The sequence below is a fragment of the Peromyscus californicus genome, unplaced genomic scaffold, assembly GCF_007827085.1.
Source record: "Peromyscus californicus insignis strain IS unplaced genomic scaffold, ASM782708v3 Scaffold_16__1_contigs__length_79575227, whole genome shotgun sequence".
NCBI classification, from domain to species: domain Eukaryota; kingdom Metazoa; phylum Chordata; class Mammalia; order Rodentia; family Cricetidae; genus Peromyscus; species Peromyscus californicus.
Genome location: NW_026294458.1, coordinates 14,849,366 through 14,868,403, shown reverse-complemented (window position 1 = coordinate 14,868,403; position 19,038 = coordinate 14,849,366). Strand labels below are relative to the sequence as shown.

Genomic DNA, 19,038 nt, shown 5'->3' with positions numbered 1-19,038 from the left:
CTGACTCCCAGATTTCTTTATCTTTTGAAGTTCACTTTTCTCTGCTTCCTTACTACAAACTTTCTTGCATTATCCAACAGGTGACTAAAGTATCTCTTCTCTACTGTAGCAAAGAAGCTCTTTCTTTAAAAAGCCCAAGCACATAATAGCCAAGGTTCCTGAAATGGCTCTTTTAGCTGCACTCACTGCATCTCTCTTATTCTTTTGGAATTCTCACCAACTCCCTAGACCTACTGTCTCTTCTCTCACTGTGTGCTCGCCCTCTTATCTCCAAGCCTTTACATATGTTCTTCCTGTCAGAAATGTCTTCCAGGTTCAGATAGAAAATTCTTTCTTCTGGGAAATCTCTTTATCTCCTCCTGTGTTTTCACATTAGCTTTTGGGTTGATTTTCTTTTTGTTTTTGACACAAGGTGTCACCCTGTAACCAATTCAGACCCGCTTGCCTCAGCTTCCCAAGTGTCAAGATTAAAGGTATAAGACACCATGCCTGGCACCTGAATTGTTTTGTTAAACTTTATTACCATCTTTTGAAATTGTTACTAAAATTCCAGGGGTTTTCCTTTAATACCTAGATCATGGCAATGTTTCCTTACCTAATGCTCTCAAATACAGTTTAATATCAATCCAAGAGAAATATGCAGAAAATAGAAATGGAAATTGACCATAAAGCCAAATACTACACACACCAATACTTTTTTTTTCCAGGGCTGAGGACCGAACCCAGGGCCTTGCACTTGCCTAGCAAGCACTCTACCACTGAGCTAAATCCCCAACCCCCACACCAATATTTCTAATGTTATAATAAATATCCAGACCAGGTATGATGTTGTACTCCCAGCACTTGGGCAGATCTCTGAGTTCAATGCCAGTCCGATGTAATAGCGAGTTACAGGACAGCCAGGGCCACACGGTAAGATCCCATCTCAAATAGTAACGCTAATAAACCATTCATTCAAAAATTTTAGAGAAACAGTAAACTAAGATCTCTTCTCCAATGGGAGTCTACAACTTTTTGAACTAGACCAATACCTACCATGCAGAAAACTCTATGAAAATCTCTGTGGTTGGAGAGAAGGCTTTGAGGGTAAGGCACTATTGCTCTCTTGCAGAGAACTGGAGTTTGGTTCCCACCACCCATACATATCATGAGTCTCCCAACCACGTAACTTGAGCCCCGGGGGAATCTGACACCCTCTTCTGCCTTCCAGACACAAATACAGGCATGTACATAAACATACTTAAGTAAATAACTTTAAAAGCTTCTTAAATTCTTCTCAGCCTCCAGTTTTTTAAGTTTATTACAGGGCTGGGCATGGTGACACATGACTTTAATCCCAGCACTCTAGAGGCAGAGCCAGGTAGATCCTTGTGATGCTGAAGGACAGCCTGGTCTACATAGTGAGTTCCAGGATTGCAAAGGCTATATAGAGACCCTGTCTCAAAAACAAAAGCAAAAACAAAAAAAGTTGTATGTATGGGTGTTTTGCCTGTATGCATGTCTGTGTACCATGTGCATGCTTAGTGCCTTAAAGGGTCAGAAGAGTGTCAGATCCTGTGGAACTGGAGTTACAGATAGCCAGCCATAAATGACAGGTGAGTGGTGGGAATAAAACCTAGGTTCTCTGGAAGAGAACCCTCCAAGCCTTTTTTTTTTTTTTTGGTTTTTCGAGACAGGGTTTCTCTGTGTAGCTTTGCGCCTTTCCTGGAACTCACTTGGTAGCCCAGGCTGGCCTCGAACTCACAAGAGATCCGCCTGCCTCTGCCTCCCGAGCGCTGGGATTTAAAGGCGTGCGCCACCACAGCCCGGCCCTCCAAGCCTTTTTAAAGACAAGGTCTCAGCCGGGGCGGTGGTGGTGCACGCCTTTAAATCCCAGCACTCGGGAGGCAGAGGCAGGCGGATCTTTGTGAGTTCGAGGCCAGCCTGGTCTACAGAGCGAGATCCAGGAAAGGCGCAAAGCTACACAGAGAAACCCTGCCTCGAAAAACCAAAAAAAAAAAAGAACAGAGGATATAGATCAATTGCCAGTGATTCCCAAGCATGCACAAAGCCCTGGGTTCAAGTACCAACATGGCATAAATTAGATGTGGTAGCACACAACCGTAATTCCAACATTTGGGAAGTGAAGACAGGGAAAGCAGGAGTTCAAGATAATCTCCTTGTGATGGATTTGAGGCCAGCCTAAGCTACACAAAACCCTGTCTCAAAACAAAAATAACAAAATTTAGTAGGACTAATTTTCTTACTTCTCTCTTTTTTAATGTTTTTACCTCATTTAGAGAAAGAATGTGAAGGGGTGTGGGGGGGGTTATGTGTGTGCGCGCAGTGGTGTACACAAAGGAGAGCTCCTCTCCCATCCACCATGTAGGGAATGGAAAGGTGAGTAGGCACCTTTACCTGCTGAGCCATCTCACTCACCCTAGTTTCTTACCTAGCCTTAGACAATGAAGGTAGGCTCCTCATAAGTTCACATCAAAGACTACCAAAATATTGAAGATGTAATTGTTAAGTGAAGTTGTCTGGAATCTGTATTACATACATATACCATGATCCATAGTGCACAGCGTCAAATATATAAAAGTATATAAAGCATTTGTCCCAGACTTGAGAGGAAGAAGCAGGATGACTATAAGTACCAGGCCAGGCTGGGATACACAAATGAGGAAGAACATGTAAAATATACAATACTGCTGTGGTGATACTGGAGAAGTAATGCCTTCCATTTTCCCAAAAACTACTTCATAGTGTCATACATCTTTTGAATAATTTTTGAAGATTTAGTCATTTTTAATTTATGTGTATGAATGTTTTGCCTATATGTATGTCTGCTCACAAAACATATACATTCCTGGTCCCATCAGAGGCCAGAAGAGGGTGATGGATCCCCTTAGACTGGAGTTACAGATGGTTGTAAGTCATCACGTGGGCCTGCCTGCCTTCTTTTTTCGTAAGAAGGGGTCTCACTATGTCACACACGATCAAAATCTTCCTCAAGCTGGACATGGTGGCACAAACCTTCGACTCCAGCACTTGGGAGGCAGAGGCAGAAGGATCTCTGTGAGTTTAAGGCCAGCCTGGTCTACATAGTGAGTTCCAGGATATCCAGGACTTGACAAAGAGACTGACTCAAAAACAAAACAAAACAAAACAAAGATTTCCTGCCTCAACCTAAGGAGAACTAACTGCATATCACTACATCAGGTTTAATCAAGTTTCAAATAGTTCATCACAATCTTCTAAAGAGTCCTAAAATTCATCCATAGAAATTCAAAGCCTGGCTGGTATACAGCTCTGGTGAAGCAGAGGCAGAAGCAGGCAGATCTCTCTGTTGAATGCCAGCCTAATCCACCTAAGTCAGGAGTCATATGGTGAGACCCTGTCTCAAAAAAAGAAAAAAAGAAAAAAGGAAAAAAAAATAAATTAGTGTATAGTCTGGTTGACATTGTAGCTCAGAAGCTTAACAGCATTCAGCATTCACTCCCCACCAATGACTCCCCCAAAATATTTGTAACTTTTAGGGGGCTTTGAGTACAGCTCAGTGGCAGAGTGGGTACTTAACACATTCAATACCTTGAATTTAATCCTCAGCACAAAAAAGAAAAGAAAAAAGAAAGAAATTAACAATAGTCTAAAGAGCCAGGCATAGTGGCTTATGCCTGTAAATGCAGCAGAGGCCAAGGCAAGAGAATTCAAGCCAGTCTGAACTATAAAGTCAGAACCTGCCCCATAAAAGGAATTTTTTCTTCTGTAGATTTTCAGAAACCACTATGTACCAGGGGACTCCAATATGATCCAGCAACACAGAGGCTTAGGCCAGAAACAAGACTGGCAGACAAAAATAGTATTAAAGCAATTGAGTCTTATTTATTTCAGCACATTCTGGTTTCTGTGTATATGTTTTGAAAATGTTGCACAGGAAATAATGTGAGGTTAAAACAATTAAGTTTCTCGCTGGACGGTGGTGGTGCAGGCCTTTAATCCCAGCACTCGGGAGGCAGAGGCAGGCAGATCTCTGTGAGTTCGAGGCCAGCCTGGTCTACAGAGCGCGAGATCCAGTACAGGCACCAAAACTACACAGAGAAACCCTTTGGGGGGGGGGGGGGGATTGAGTTTCTGAAAAATGAAATGGTAGCAATCTGCCCAATAACCTAAAATTAAACAGTGATACCTTAAACTATCTCTAGGAAACCCAGAGAAAGATTAGTAATATTTCTCTGTGTGACTCGTTATTTTTCTATGCAAACAATGCAGCAGTATTAACTTCTATACACAGAAATCTAATTTCTTTCCATAATGTTGGACACTAGAAAATCCACATATAATTACAATAATCTGACCACAAAGCTTAACAATATTTTCAGTTATCTTACTTTTCACCTCAATTTTATTACAAATCTTATTTTACCAGCTTTGATATACTTCATGTGACAAGACAAAAAACAATGCATCAACCATCTAATTATCGTTTCAGATCAAAAAATAAAACTAGCTTCAATTTTAAAACTGCAAACAACGTGTATTGGTTAAAATACCATGTCTTACAGATCTGACACGTCAAACATAAACCAGAAATATTCTCCACATCTAACAAATTATCACCAAAGAAAAGAAAGCCCTGCTGAGAGCGAGAACCAACTTTCTGACCTCTTTTCAAAATGACAAACTAGAACAGCAAAATCACACTCAGGCACATGGAGTACTCCTCTCTCAAATCACTCCACAGAGAACTTCATCATTTGCTCCGCCCTCTAATAACTCATGCAAAAAAAAGTTGAGCACCATCGGAGAGAAACAAGACACAGCGTATTCATAGAATGGCTTGGAGCCTTTCCTCCGGGCTAAGAGAACCTGCGTCTGCCCTTCGTCGGGGTACGGAGGGAAAGAAAAACCTAGGCCTAAGGTCTCGCGGATACTGACACCAGAAACAGATTTCTCTGCAAGAAGTTTCTGCCGCCATCCCTATTTTATCAGCAAACGCTCAGGCGCCATCGTCTCGATCTTTGATTTTATTATGAGGATGTGGAAAAGGCCACCCAGGATTACTCTAGGCCTCCCGCCCCCCATTAAGCTTAGGGGTCCCCCCCCCTCATTCCTATCTTAAACCCTCCGTCCGTAAGGTACTCCTCCGCACCCCTTGTTCCTGGCGGCAAGTCCCCCGGGATGTGCAAAGGCGCGGCAGAACCCCCCCCCGGCCACGCCGTTAAGGCGAGAAGGCCCTCGCACGCCAGGGCCACCGCCAAGGCTCCGGGGGGGGCCCCCGCGAGGGGAAGGGCAGGCAGGGGCGGAGGGACGATGACCTGGCCGGGAAGAGAGGACAGCGTGAGGGGACGCACGGCACCCCCTCGTCCGCCGGCCGCACGGTCGCCCCAGGAGGTGATGAAGGAGGAAGAGGGCGGTGGCCCGGGTGCGGCCCCCTACTCCTCCCGCCCGCGGGTCCCCGGCCGCGGGGACCGCGGACTCGGCCCATCCCCTGATCTGGGCTGGCAGGGGGCGTGGGGGCCTGTCTAGGAACTGAGAGGAGACCGAACCGAGGGACCAGGGGGGAATCGCGGGATGGGGGGGGGGAGCAACCTCCCGCCCGAACCGCAGACCCCGGACGCCGTCGTCGCCTGTTCCTCCGGAGAGAGGACAGGAGCTGAGGGGAAAGCCCGAGGGAGGAAGGCATGAAGGTGAGGTGAAGCCGGGGGCAGCCCCGACAGCCTCCCGGTCCCCCCCCCCCCCCCGACTCTTCACCTTCCCGTAACCGCATCTCTTACCGGTGATGGCCGTGAACTGCTGGATTAACCCCTTCAGCGCCGACGACGCCGCGGAGCCCCCGTGGGCAGCCATCTTACCGCCGCCGCCGCCGCCGCCGCGGAACAACAACACAGACACACGCACGCACACACACACATACACACGCACGGGCCTCCCCGCCCCTACGCCGTTGCGTGCTGCGCGCAGGCGCACTGACCGGCCCAAGGCTCCGCCCCCCTCCTGCCTGCGCGCGGCTCGCGCAGGCGTACTCTGCGCCCGCCGCCTGCGCGCCCAGCCGTGGTGTGATTCCCGCTCTGCTGCCCTGCTGGCCTCGTAGTCTTTGAAACGTTGCACGCCTTCTTCGAGCTCCGAAGATGCCCTCCTCAATACCGTGTTGAAGCCCAGTATTCCGAAAGAAGCTTCAGAGCTGAAATACCAAAACCTTCATGCTACGCGCAGGGTTTCACATCTAAGTAGGTATTTTGTTGTTCTGTGAGATTAGTGCGTTTCTTAAATTCTAAAGTGTAAATTTAAAAATTAGGCAAAAATGAACCAGTCCGCTGGGCGGTGGTGGCGCACGCCTTTAACCCCAGCACTCGGGAGGCAGAGCCAGGCGGATCTCTGTGAGTTCGAGGCCAGCCTGGGCTACAGAGTGAGTTCCAGGAGAGGCTCCAAAGCTACACAGAGAAACCCTGTCTCGAAAAAAAAAAAAAAGAAAGAAAGAACCAATCCATAGAAGACTTTAATAAATGATTGTTCACTCTGTTTTCCTTCAACAAATGTCGCAGTATGTCTCCCCTAAGGGTCATTCTTATTTTCTTAAGATAAAAATGAGGAGGTGTCGGGTTTTTTTTTAAAACAAAGATAGGTATATATGTAGATACAATAAATAAAATATATAAGGAGAACACTGAAAAATGGTCCTGAAAACACTGATAATGATTACAACTAAAAAAGAAAGAGGCAATGATGAAAGAGACGTCTAGCTTGGTTTTTATCCTTTATTTTTAAATAAGATAATAGTATGTAACTTGCACAATTCTAAATACCTAATGTCTCAGTTATTAAGAATATCTTTTATTCAGCACTTGGGAAGCAGAGGCAGGTGGAGGCCTGAGTTGGAGGCCAACCTGGTCTACATAGCAAGTTCCATGACAGCAACGGATACACAGAAAAACCCTGTCTCAACACCGCCCCACCCCCCAAAAAAGTTAAACGATGGAAAGATGGCTCAGCTGTTAAGAGCACTTGTTGCTTTTGCAGAGGACTCAGATTTAGTTCCCAGCAACTGCAGTGCAGCTCACAACTGTCTGAACTCCAGTCCCAGCAGATCTGAGAGCCTCCTTGGGCACCACACACATGTGGTACACAAGTATTCCATGCAGAGCAGAACACCCACACACATAAAATAAAACGAAAAAAATTATTTTTAAAAATAGAAAAAAAGGGCTGGAAAGATGGCTCAGAGGTTAAGAGCACTGACTGTTCTTCCAGAGGTCCTGAGTTCAATTCCCAGCAACCACTTGGTGGCTCACAACCATCTGTAATCAGAACTGGCGCCCTCTTCTGGTGTTCAGGTATACAGACAGACAGACCACTGTATACATAATAAATAAATCTTTTTTAAAAAGTAGAATGAGCCGGGCGGTGGTGGCGCACGCCTTTAATCCCAGCACTCGGGAGGCAGAGCCAGGCGGATCTCTGTGAGTTCGAGGCCAGCCTGGTCTCCAAAGCGAGTTCCAGGAAAGGCGCAAAGCTACACAGAGAAACCCTGTCTCGAAAAAAAAAATTAAAAAAAAATAAATAAATAAAAAAATAAAAAGTAGAATGAAAAAAAAAGGACGCAATGTAATTGGATGGTCCTAAAGTTATAGATCAAAAAGTCCAGATCAAAGCTGGGCAGTGGTGGCTCTGCCTTTAATCCCAACACTCAGAAGGCAGAGGCAGGTAGATCTCTGAGTTTGAGGCCAGCCTGGGCTACAGAGTGAGTTCCAAGACAGCTAGGGCTATACAGAGAAACTCTGTCTCAGAAGAAAAAAAAAAGAAAGAAAGAAAGAAAAAGTCCAGATCAAGAAAGAGAAAGATCCCTTTAAAACCTAGCAGAGGAAGGCAGGTAGGTCTCTGTGAGTTTATAATGTCACAGCCTGGTCTACAGAGTGAGTTTCAGGCCAGCCAAGGCTACATAGTGAGACTGTCTCAAAGGAAAAAAGACGTAGGGAATTGCAGGCAGAGAAGAAAGGAAAAAGAATAAAATTGGGCTTTGAACCCAGACAAGAATAAGCGAACAAGATTGGGGGATGGAATACAGCAAATGCAAAAAGAAAGTCCAGAAATAAAAGAAGATCTCTGTTATTGGGGCCAGGCTAGGGAGATGATTCCGTATAAAAGCACGTGGCCAAGCCTGCCGGCCTGGGTCCAGTCCCCTTGGCCAGTCTTTTAGGTAGACCCAGTGTTCCCACCATCAGAAACAAATATTAGGACTCAGTGGAGGAGAAGCATTCACAAGACCCTTGTGACTTTGGTTTGATCCCAGCACATAGAAAAAAAAATGTGGAGTAAACATTCCTTTACAGCATTCAGCTGTGTTGTATCAGGAAAGCCCATCTCAGCCGGCTCAAACAGCAGGGACAGTGAGGGGAGAGTTTATGCATAGCGCTGCAGGGCTTCAGCTCCACGTCTAACTCTGCAGACACACCTGTCTATGTGAGTGTTGTCCCAGGCTCATGGCCAGGTGGCTGCTGCACTTTGCAACACCACATGGAGGTCCCTCAGGCAGAGGAAGAAGCACCATCTTTCCTGCTAACAAAGGGACCGTTTTCTAGAAGTCTCTTTGGAGGCTTTCCTTCAGAGTCCATTGGTTTGAACTGAGTTCCAGCTCCCTTCCTGAGCCAGTCCCTAGGCCGGGGGTGGGAGAGAAACGTAACTGGTTTAGTATAGCATATGGCTTTGTGGAGGAAGGTGCTTTAAAGCACCAGAATGTGGTACTTGAAAAGGAGACAGGAGGAGGAGGCATTGATGTTAATTAGGCAACAAACGGACTCTTTTCCATTCATAAAACTTCCCTGTGAACATGATGAAATTCCCCTCCACTTCCCTTTATTCTGGTTCTCCTTTTACCCAGAATCCTTCTGAGTAACAGTTTTCCAGGTTCTTTAATACCAGGAAAACAATCACTAGAAACTTCCACCTCTCAAAGTGAAATTTAAACATTGATATTATGCGGTTAAGAGCACTAGTTGCTCTTCTAGAAGACCCAGGTTCAATTCCCAGCACCCACTGGGAGCTCACAGCAGTCTGTAATACCAATACCAGGGGATCCAATACCTGGCTTCCTCAGGCACTGCATACAGGTGGTACACAGAAATAGGCAGAGGCAAAATTCTCATACACATAAAAAATAAAAATCAAGGTTAAAAATGTTTAAAATGATATCGTAAAAGTAGTCAGAATTAAAGTCGCTTTTGTCAAGCCTTCCTTCATAAGGAATAAACAAAGCTGAGAGGTTATGAGGGAGAGAATCCCATTTGCGTAGGCTGGAGAGCAGGATTTGTTCACAGAAGACTTCTGCAAGCACAGCCGTACACAAGGGCCATTATACCTTTCAGCTGATACCCCAGTGCGGATGTTAGCCCAGCACCTGTCTGTTTAATCTCAGACCAAAGCCATCATACAATAGACACTTGTAGCCAGCGATTATAGCCCCAGAATACGTTACGTAATCCTTTGCATTTCACGTTTATATATTCCTCTTGTTGCAAGCTTGGTGGCACAAATCCCGGGAAGTGAAATCCCAGGAAGCTGAGACAGGAGGATTACTAGTTCCATGTCAATCTGGAGTTACATACCAAGACCCTGATTCAAAAGTAAAATTCTCCTTGCCTCACCCTTTTTGAATACAACTGTGCTTTACTGTGACATGTATTTGTACATTGCAATGCTCTTAGAGCCAATTAAATATTAGTCTTTCAAGAATTAAAGCTACTATAGTGCCACATACAAGAACTTGTGTCTGTATGACCACAAGTCTTACTGCTCTGGAGGAAAATAGTGAGATATAGAATTATTGGTTTATATAGCCACTTTATGTTTGATTTTATAAAAAGCCAGAAAACATGGGGCTGGAGAGACGGCTTAGTTGTTAAGAGCACTTCCTGCTTTTGCAGAGGACTTGGGTTTATTTCCCACGTGGTTGGCCACAACCATCCATAACTCCAGTCCCAGGGGATCCGATGCTGTCTTCTGACCTCTGAGGGCACCAGGCACACATGTTATACACAAAAATATGTGCAGGCAAAACAGTCAAACACATCAAACAAAATCTTTAAATTTTTTTAAAGGACCCAGAAAACTTCCTTGTGGTTTTAAATTTCAGTTGGAGAAGGCTAATTGGCAGTCGTCATTTTAACCAACTGATAGAACTTAACATTACTAACGTTAGAACGGTTTAGCCTGGCAGGGTGGTGTAAGCTGTGATCCCAGGTGCTCTGGAGGCTTAGGCACACCCCTGGCAAAAGCCTATATTAAGATAGTTTTGCAGCCGGGTGGTGGTGGCGTAGGCCTTTAATCCCAGCACTCGGGAGGCAGAGCCAGGTGGATCTCTGTGAGTTTGAGGTCAGCCTGGGCTACAGAGCGAGATCCAGGACAGGCACCAAAACTACACAAAGAAACTCTGTCTGGGAAAAAAAAAAAAAAAAAAAAAGATAGTTTTGCTGTTTTTTAAAGATAGCTATGGATTGTTTTCCTCACATGAGCAAGACCCTCGTTCAATCTCTAATAGCACACACTCAGAAAAAGAAAAGACAATATTTTGTATTCCTAATGATATGTGTTAGGAAGTGCCAAGTAGCACCCATGACATATTCTTGGCAAAATTGTTACCAGTTAAACTTATGAGTTCTACTTTTCGAACTAGAAAAAATACAGGAAGATAGGGGATGAGTTAAAAGATGCTAGAGGAACCCCTCTAGACAATCCCGAAGATTGGCAGTCACAAGACAGCTGCCCGGGTCACTTAAAACAGTTTGTGTTGAGCGTGGTGACGTGTCTGTGAGCCTAGACAGAGAGACCAATGCAAGAGGATGGAGGCTGGTTTGGGGTCTTTATCCAGTGACTCTCCCAACAGAAGAGCTTTGCAGAAGCCGCAGCTGCATTGTGGTGAGGTGATAGTGCATTAAAGACTCCATTAGCTCCGATCGTGGAAGCCCTCCAGGAGAGAGGGAAGGATGTGGCTCCGGAGAAGAAAGAAAATCAAGAAACAGAGGTAGAGGGACATAGGGGCTAAAGAAGAGGTCAAAGTCAAGAGCAGCCTCAAGGCTTCACCCCTGGGGAGGGGGAACGGTGATGCGCCGGCTAGTCTTATGTCAACTTGACACAAACTAGAGTTATCGGAAAGGAGGGAACCTCAATTGAGAAAATGCCTCCATAAGATCTGGCTGTAGCCCATTTTCTTAATCAGTGATTGATGGGGAAGGCCAACCCATTGTAGGTGGTTCCATACCTGGGCTGGTGGTCCTGGGTTCTGTAAGAAGGGAGTCTGAGCAAGCCATGAGGAGCAAGCCAGTAAGCAGCTCCCCTCCATGACCTCTGCATCAGCTCCTGCCTCCAGGTTCCTGCCCTGCTTGAGTTCTTGTCCTGACTTTTTTTGATGATGAACAGTGATGTGGAAGTGTAAGCCAAATCAACCCTTTCATCCCCAACTTGCTTTTTGGTCATGATGTTTCACTGCAGCAGTAGAAACCCTAACTAAGATAGGCGAAAGACAGGTGAGTTCAAGTTGTAAAATTAAATATAACTCTTAACCTACAAAGTCATATACTAATAAGTATAACTTTACTTTTCTGTAATTCAATTTTTATTACTTCCAGGCAAGGAAGGTGTTATAAAACCATGGATGGAGTAGGATGGTGAATAATCACCTACATTATTATAGTTAATTAATTTTACCATCAAAATATTTTATTCTCAGGCTGACAAGATGGCTCGGTGGGTGAAGGCATTTGCTGCCATGCCTGACGACAGATCCCTGACCCCATATGGTGGAAGGAGAGAACCACTTTCCACAAGTCATCTCCATACACCTGCTGTGGTATGTGTGAGTGCGTACACACAACAAGGCAACTTGTGGAAGAGTTTATTGGAGGCTCACAGATTCAGAGGATGAGTCCGTGACCATCATAGTGGGGAGTGTGGAAGCAGGCATGGTGCTGAAGCAGCAGCTAGAACTTACATCCTGAGACAGAACCACCAGGCAGAGGAGCGGGCGTGGGCGCGGGCGAGTCAGCTTTTGAAACCTCAAAGCCCACCCCCAGTGATACCCCTCCTCCAAGGCTACACTTCCTAATCCTTCCCAAACAGTTACACCAGCTGTGGACCAAGCTTTCAAATATACAGGCCTGTGGAGGCCATTCTCATTCAAACCGCCATAAATGTAATGATGATTTTTTTTGAAGTATTTATTCCCATGGAGAGCAATAGGGTGTTTTATTGCAGAGCCCTTAGTAAACAGTTAAATGTCCCCTTTTCCTAAGCCAGTTGCCAAGGACAAGGACAGAACAGATGAGTTGTGAGGGAGGAAGAATGGTTTTGTGGGACTCTGGGGACAGATGAGACCCCAGGCACTAACGGCAGAGATGGCTGTTTCTTGTTCTAACAAGTTCACTTTCGGTGAGGTAACGGTGGAGTCACTAAGTACCACGACTCTTGTAAGTGTTGGGTACTGATGACACCGTTATCTCATCTGGGTAGTATCTGAATTTCTACTGAAGGAAGGCCGTTCTGTTTGAGGGTCACGACAGGAAGTTTCTTGAGCTTTGGCCGTGGAGCCCAGCACAGTTTAGCATACATGAGCTCCAGTGGGGAGCAGGCTTGCTATCAGCCACTTGATTAGATAGTTGTTTTCATACTTGTATCTCCTCAGGAACCAGAACCCCCAAGGGAGACTTGCAGTTAATTTCCCCCAGAGAACTTAAACGTGTGCATCTGCACACAGACACAGGAGCCGTCTAATGACAGTCTCCAAGTAACCACTGACTTCCTCCCTATGTTGTGGCGATGTGTTCAGGTCACCATCTTCTCTGCAAATCATCCCCTGTCCCCTGCCACAGGGCTCATAACCTAGCAGGATCTGGTTTCCTAAGCATTTCCAGAGAAGAGGCAGAAGTCAGGGAGAAAGGTGGCACTTGGCTTCTAGACCACAGATTAAAGGTGTGCACCAGGCCAGCAAGGCTATATAGTGGCACCTTGTCTCAAAACCAAACCAAAACAAAAAAACTTGTCTGAACTTGGTAGCTCATGCCTTTAATCCTAACACTCAGGAAGCAGAAGTGTACAGATCTGAGTTCAAGACCAGCTTCATCACCAGCCAGGGCTACAAAGTGAGAACCTACTTCAGAACACAGACACACACACACACTCCCAGTGGCTTTAGTATTAGAGAGTTGCTTCTCTTAATCAAAAGGTAGGCAGAGATGGACTTGTTCAGTGAAGTCAGAACTGATCTCTTTGCCTTTTGCACATGTTTCCAAGATAGCTTTTGTAGCTCCAGCTATTACAACAAGCATCTATCCCATGACTTAAAAGATTTAAGGCAGGAAAAAAGTGGAAAAGGGCAAATATTATTAGATTCCCACATCAGATTTCTGCATTTTCCCATTGACTATGATTATGTTAGAGGACATGATTACAAAGCACATTTCTCGGTTTTGAGAAGTCCCTCCCTGTAATGATAAGACCTGGATAAAGGTTAGAGCTATGACCAAAGTACCTGAGCAATGAAAGGAGTAATGGTTTGTCTCACAGTCTGTCATCGCTCCTCTAGTCCCCAAAGGTTCATGGCTCTCTGTCTTAGTTACTGTTTTATTACTGTGAAGACACACCATGACCAAGGCAACTCTCATAAAGCAAAGCATTAAATTGTGTTATTGTGGGGCTAGAAAGGTGGTTCAGCGGTTAAGGGCACTGATTGCTTTCCCAAGGACCCAGGTTCAAATCCCAGCACCCACATGGCAGCTAATAACTGTAACTACAAGACCTGACATCTAACTGTGGTGTCCATTAGCATACCAAAGTGCATGCTTGGCTTCTAGGCTTACTCAGTACCTGTAGATTCTGCCCATCCCCCCAAACCTCTCCAGCCTAGGGGCTTTCCTTCCCTCCCCCCAGCTTCTCTTTCTTATATAAACCTGCTCTTTTGGCGGCCATGTGCTCTCAGTTCTCTTTTACCCCCCTTTTCTCTCTCTCTTCTCTTCCTCTCCTCTCCCTCCCCTCCACTCGTGGCCCTGTTCAGTCTAGACTCCTCCAGATGCCTCTGGCTGTCCTCTACTCATATCTACAGTAAAATCCTTCTCCTCAAACACACCTTGGAGTGGTCATGTCCTAATTTTCATTCAGTTTTCAGAGTGTATTCAATGAACCAAGCTGTCATTGATTGATTAGCTAGGTTTATAACCTGTTCTTGTTACCATGGATATAGACTGAAAAATCAATGTTTTCCTAGGAGCATGGGGAGTCTTACTCTCCTGGGGAATTTTTTTGTAACTCGCTACAGAGAAAAAGTCAATTTTCCAAGTGTATGAAGAATTCTCTGGAAATTGAGAAAAAAAGACCAACATCTCAACAGAAAGAACTCAAACAGAAAAATAAATACAAATGGTCCAGAATGTTGAAAGAACAACTAACTTTATTCTGGAGCATTGGTAGCTCAGTGGTAGTTAGCTGAATGAATGAATACGGCCCTGGGTTCATCCTCAGCACCAACACAGAAGCACCTCAACCTCTTCGTTGTTTTGAAATTGACCTTGTGCAGTGTCTATATCATACAGTGTCTCGTGTAAACTGTGGTGTCTTGTGTATATCATACAGTGTATGTATAATGTGCAGTCTCTCATGTATATGTGCATAGGTGTGGAGGTCAGAGGACAGCTTCCAGTTGATTCTCTCCTTCCATCTTGTGGGTCCCAGAGATCAAATTCAAGTCATCAGGCAAACAACTCTACCCGTTGAAACATCTCAAAGGCTCTCAACTTCTTTTGTAAATTAATGCTTTATTTAACAACCATGTGCAAGGTCCTTCAGAAAAGCACAAACCACAGCCATGAAATTAAGGTACAATGCCGGGCGGTGGTGGTGCACACCTTTAATCTCAGCACTCAGGAGGCAGAGGCAGGCGGATCTCTGAGTTCGAGGCCAGCCTCGTCTACAGAGTGAGTTCCAGGACAGCAAGGACTAAACAGAGAAACCCTGTCTTGAAAACCAAAAAACAAAAACAGAAATTAAGGTACAATATCAAAGGACAGTTAATGCATATGCCACCCAATTTTAAAAATATGTGTTTATGTCCAGGAGGCATAATCAATCCTTCACAAAGAACCACAGGCAACTGAGGAATGCTGAGAGCCAATCGTCTCCCCAAGGAAGAGCACAACAATTGGTTATCCAATACCAAATGGTCAGCCCTGAAAAATTCAAACAACACTCTATAGACTGCGTAGGTTGTATTTAGGAGTATGTACGTATATACATATATTATTGAAAACATATATATACATATATTAATGAAAACAGAGGCCATGAATTTGAGAGTGCAAGGAGAAGTATGTGGAATGATTCAGAGCAGTGGTTCCAACCTTCCCAATGCTGTGACCCTTAGTACAGTTCCTCATGTGTGGCGACCCCCCAACCATAGAATTATTTTCGCTGCTACTCATAACTGTAATTTTGCTACTGTTATGAATTGTAATATAAATATCTGATATTCAGATGGTCTTAGTCAATGTTAGATTCAAAATTAAGCCCCACCTGCCCAAGGACCAGGTAACTTCCTGAGATTCTAGGAATTGTAGTTCTTGGAAACTGACAACAAAGCCTCATGGGAAAGTATGGTGGCCTGTGGGTTTTGCCCATATTAAGCTCCACCAACAGTGTCTTGGGGCCACTTACCTGGAAAGTTTCCAGTTGATGATCCTGGCCATATTCCATCTTGGTCAGTATTTAGTATTTTTAATAAAAGCTTGCTTAAATTCAGCCAAAATGGTAGAACTGTTGTTTTCTGGCGCATTTCAGGATTAACAGTCAAGCCCTGTGAAAAGGGACATTTGACCCTAAAAGGGTCTCAACCCACAGGTTCAGAACTATTGATTTTTAGATTTATAAAAACAAAGCCTGCTAAGCACTCACCAGTGGTGGGAAGCAAGCTGCCTGCTCTAAGTGTGTGGGTGATCTGATGTCAGTGCCTCTTGCTAAGTGTTACTCCTAGTCTAGCCTTATTCTCTATAATTCAGGCTCACTCTCGAGAGTTACTTCACTAGGCTCCATTTCCACTGGTTCATGTGCCCTCCTTTTAAGAGAGACATCTGATCTTATCCAGGAGCCCGACTCTGTTATTTCTAGGGTGTATCCTGCTAGCAGTACTGGGAATGTAATGATTATGTCTAAGGGCTTAATTTTATGAGGAGGCAATTTCAAAGAGGAATTGTTGGCCCCCTCGTGAGTGAGGAATTGTACAGGCTGGAGGGACTTGTAAGGACTCAGTTAACAGCCTGTGTATGGAGTGGGGCACACCCCTTATCCTTTTGAATCAGCAGCTCTAGTCTTGGTCAACCTGAACACTCGGGCCTTTTGTGTCCTAACTAACGTCCTCAGTTATGCTTCGATTGCTTCAGTGTTCTCCTGTAGGGTAAAAAGTCTGAGCTCGCCGGGCGGCGGTGGTGGCGCACGCCTTTAATCCCAGCACTCGGGAGGCAGAGCCAGGCGGATCTCTGAGTTCGAGGCCAGCCTGGGCTACCAAGTGAGTTCCAGGAAAAGGCGCAAAGCTACACAGAGAAACCCTGTCTCGAAAAACCAAAAAAAAAAAAAAAGTCTGAGCTCACTTCCAGGTTTTGAAAACCCACCAATCCCCGGGGCTCACCCCAAGCTCAGGACTTGAAATCACACCAATTCCCACCCTTGAAAATCCTGCCCCCCAAGAAACCCTGTGTAAGCCTGTCTCCTGCTCAGTTAGCTCCCTGCTGCTGCTGCTGCTGGCCCCAGCAGAGGCAGCCACCTCTTGTGTCTCTCCCAATAGATCTCGTGTCCACTGGAGTATGTGGCTCTGGCAGGCCTGGCTTGCCCTTCTGCCCCATTCCCTCTGCCTTGCTAAAAACCATTAGATTACACTTCTAAAGCCAGCCATCAAGGTCTAGTCCCGTATTTGCCCACTTCTTCCTCCTGAGGCTACCTGGGACTACCAAGGTCCAGCAATCAAAAGCCCCATTTGGTTCACGTAATTAACATGCCCAATCAAAATATACCACCACATCCTGGTCCTTGTGTAAGCATGGACTAGGATGTGGTGGTAGATTTTCTCACCTTAAAAATTACACCTGCAAGGTCAGAAAGCAGCCACTTTAATTTTTCTTCCTCACTTAATAAAGGATCTCTCTGCGAAAACAGGTGCTTGTTTGTGGTTTGTGCCTAATCCAAGGACCCAGGAGTGAACCTCTGCTGTGTGTGTGTGTGTGGGGGGGGGGGGGGGTGGTCTCCTTCAGTTGTGCAGAGTGACTTTGTGATATTCCTTGGCTCCAGACTGCCAGGATACTTTCCCCCTCAGAGCTATAACACACCTTCACTTCACGATCACCTGGATAGCCAGTCTCCATATTCAGTACCCACTGTTGAAATGGTCCTTGCGGGTTCACTTTCTTTGACTTCTTTTATAAGTGTGTCTTGCCAGCATGTGTCTCTGTGCATCAAATGTGTGGCTGGTGCCCAAGAAGGCCAGAAGTGTTATAGATGGTTGTGAGCCAACGTGTGGGTGCTGAAAATTGAATCCAGGTCCTCTGGAAGAGCAGCCAGTTGCTCTTAGCTGCTGAGCCATCTCTCCAGCCCCTGCTTTTATTTGCTTCTTTGAAACAGGGTCTCCACTTTGTAGCACTATGGAGACAAGGATGACCTGGAACTCAGAAGTACCTGCGTCTGCCTCCAGAATGCTGGAATTAAATGCATGAGCCACTACATCCAGCTATATCAAAATGTTTTTTCTTGTAGACCTCTGTTGTAGGTTGTTTTGTTAACCAGTGCGCTTTCTGAGACTACCTGCTGCATGGGTGAGGAGAGGTTGCTTACAGGCCCATGGTGACAAGGCAGCTGTTGAATTCCTGAAAAGCCCACTCCAGAATGGGTACCACTTACCAAAGCTGCATCCAAGGAACTCCCCATGCAACTTGCAGGAGTTTCATGAAGAATCTTCTCTTCTAGCAGTTGTTACTGTTTATATGACCCTGGGGAGGTTGTTCAGTTTGTATTTTTGAGACAGGGTCTAAAGAGAACCCAGGGCAGAGCAGCTGTAAATCTCAGATTAGCTTTTAATTCCCTGTGTACCTGAGGGATCCTGATCCTCCTGCCCATTCAAAGTGGTCGGATAATAGTCTCACATACACTCTCTCCCCACCCCACCCACTGTGCGTGTGTCACTGAGTATTGAACCTAAGACCTTGGGGCTGTCAGGCAAGTACTCAACTTGTTCTATTTCAAGTCTATTATTTATTTATTTGGAGGGGGTGGTTTGAAACATGGTTTCTGGGTGTAGCTCTGGCTGCCCTAGAGCTGTAGATAGACTGGCCTTAAACTCAAGAGATCCACCTGCCTCTGCCTCCTGAGTGCTGGGATTAAAGGTGTGCACCACCACCACCTAGCATCATTTTTGATCCAGCTGTTCTTTGTTCACAGCAGGTTTGTAGGCCTGCCACTATCCTATCTGGAAAGCCTAAATTTTGTTCCAATGATTTAAAAATACATCAAAACAAAATAATCCAAAAAAAAAATTTCAATGCTCCATTTCTTCCTTGCTGAAAAAATTCCTAATTTGAAACGGTGGTGGCGCACACCTTTAATCCCAGCACTCGGGAGGCAGAGCCAGGCGGATCTCTGTGAGTTCGAGGCCAGCCTGGTCTATAAAGTGAGTTCCAGGAAAGGCGCAAAACTAGAGAGAAACCCTGTCTTGCAAAACCAAAACCAAAAAAAAAAAAAAAAAAAAAACTAGCTGTAGGCTGGGCGGTGGTGGCGCACGCCTGTAATCCCAGCACTCGGGAGGCAGAGGCAGGTGGATCTCTGTGAGTTCAAGGTCAGCCTGGTCTACAGAGCTAGTCCAGGACAGGCTCCAAAGCTACAGATAAACCCTGTCTCAAAAAACCAAAACAAGAAACAAACAAACAAAAAAAAACAAACAAAAAAACCCTAGCTGTTTGTGGTGGCTTGTGCTGTTACACATATACTGAGAAGGCAGAAATATGAGGATCACAAGTTCAAGGCCAGATTATTCCTCACAGT

General features: G+C 45.3%; 1 protein-coding gene across 1 annotated transcript in view; it reads right to left on the bottom strand.

The window, feature by feature from the left end:
* Ubxn7 (UBX domain protein 7) overlaps nt 1-5,900 on the bottom strand; it is a 60,796-nt gene extending 54,896 nt beyond the window's left edge. Inside the window, exon 1 of the mRNA XM_052740497.1 lies at nt 5,757-5,900. Coding sequence (XP_052596457.1) covers nt 5,757-5,829 — 73 coding nt within the window. The 5' untranslated portion in view covers nt 5,830-5,900. The remainder of the gene's footprint in view (nt 1-5,756) is intronic.
* Nucleotides 5,901-19,038: the final 13,138 nt, after the last annotated feature.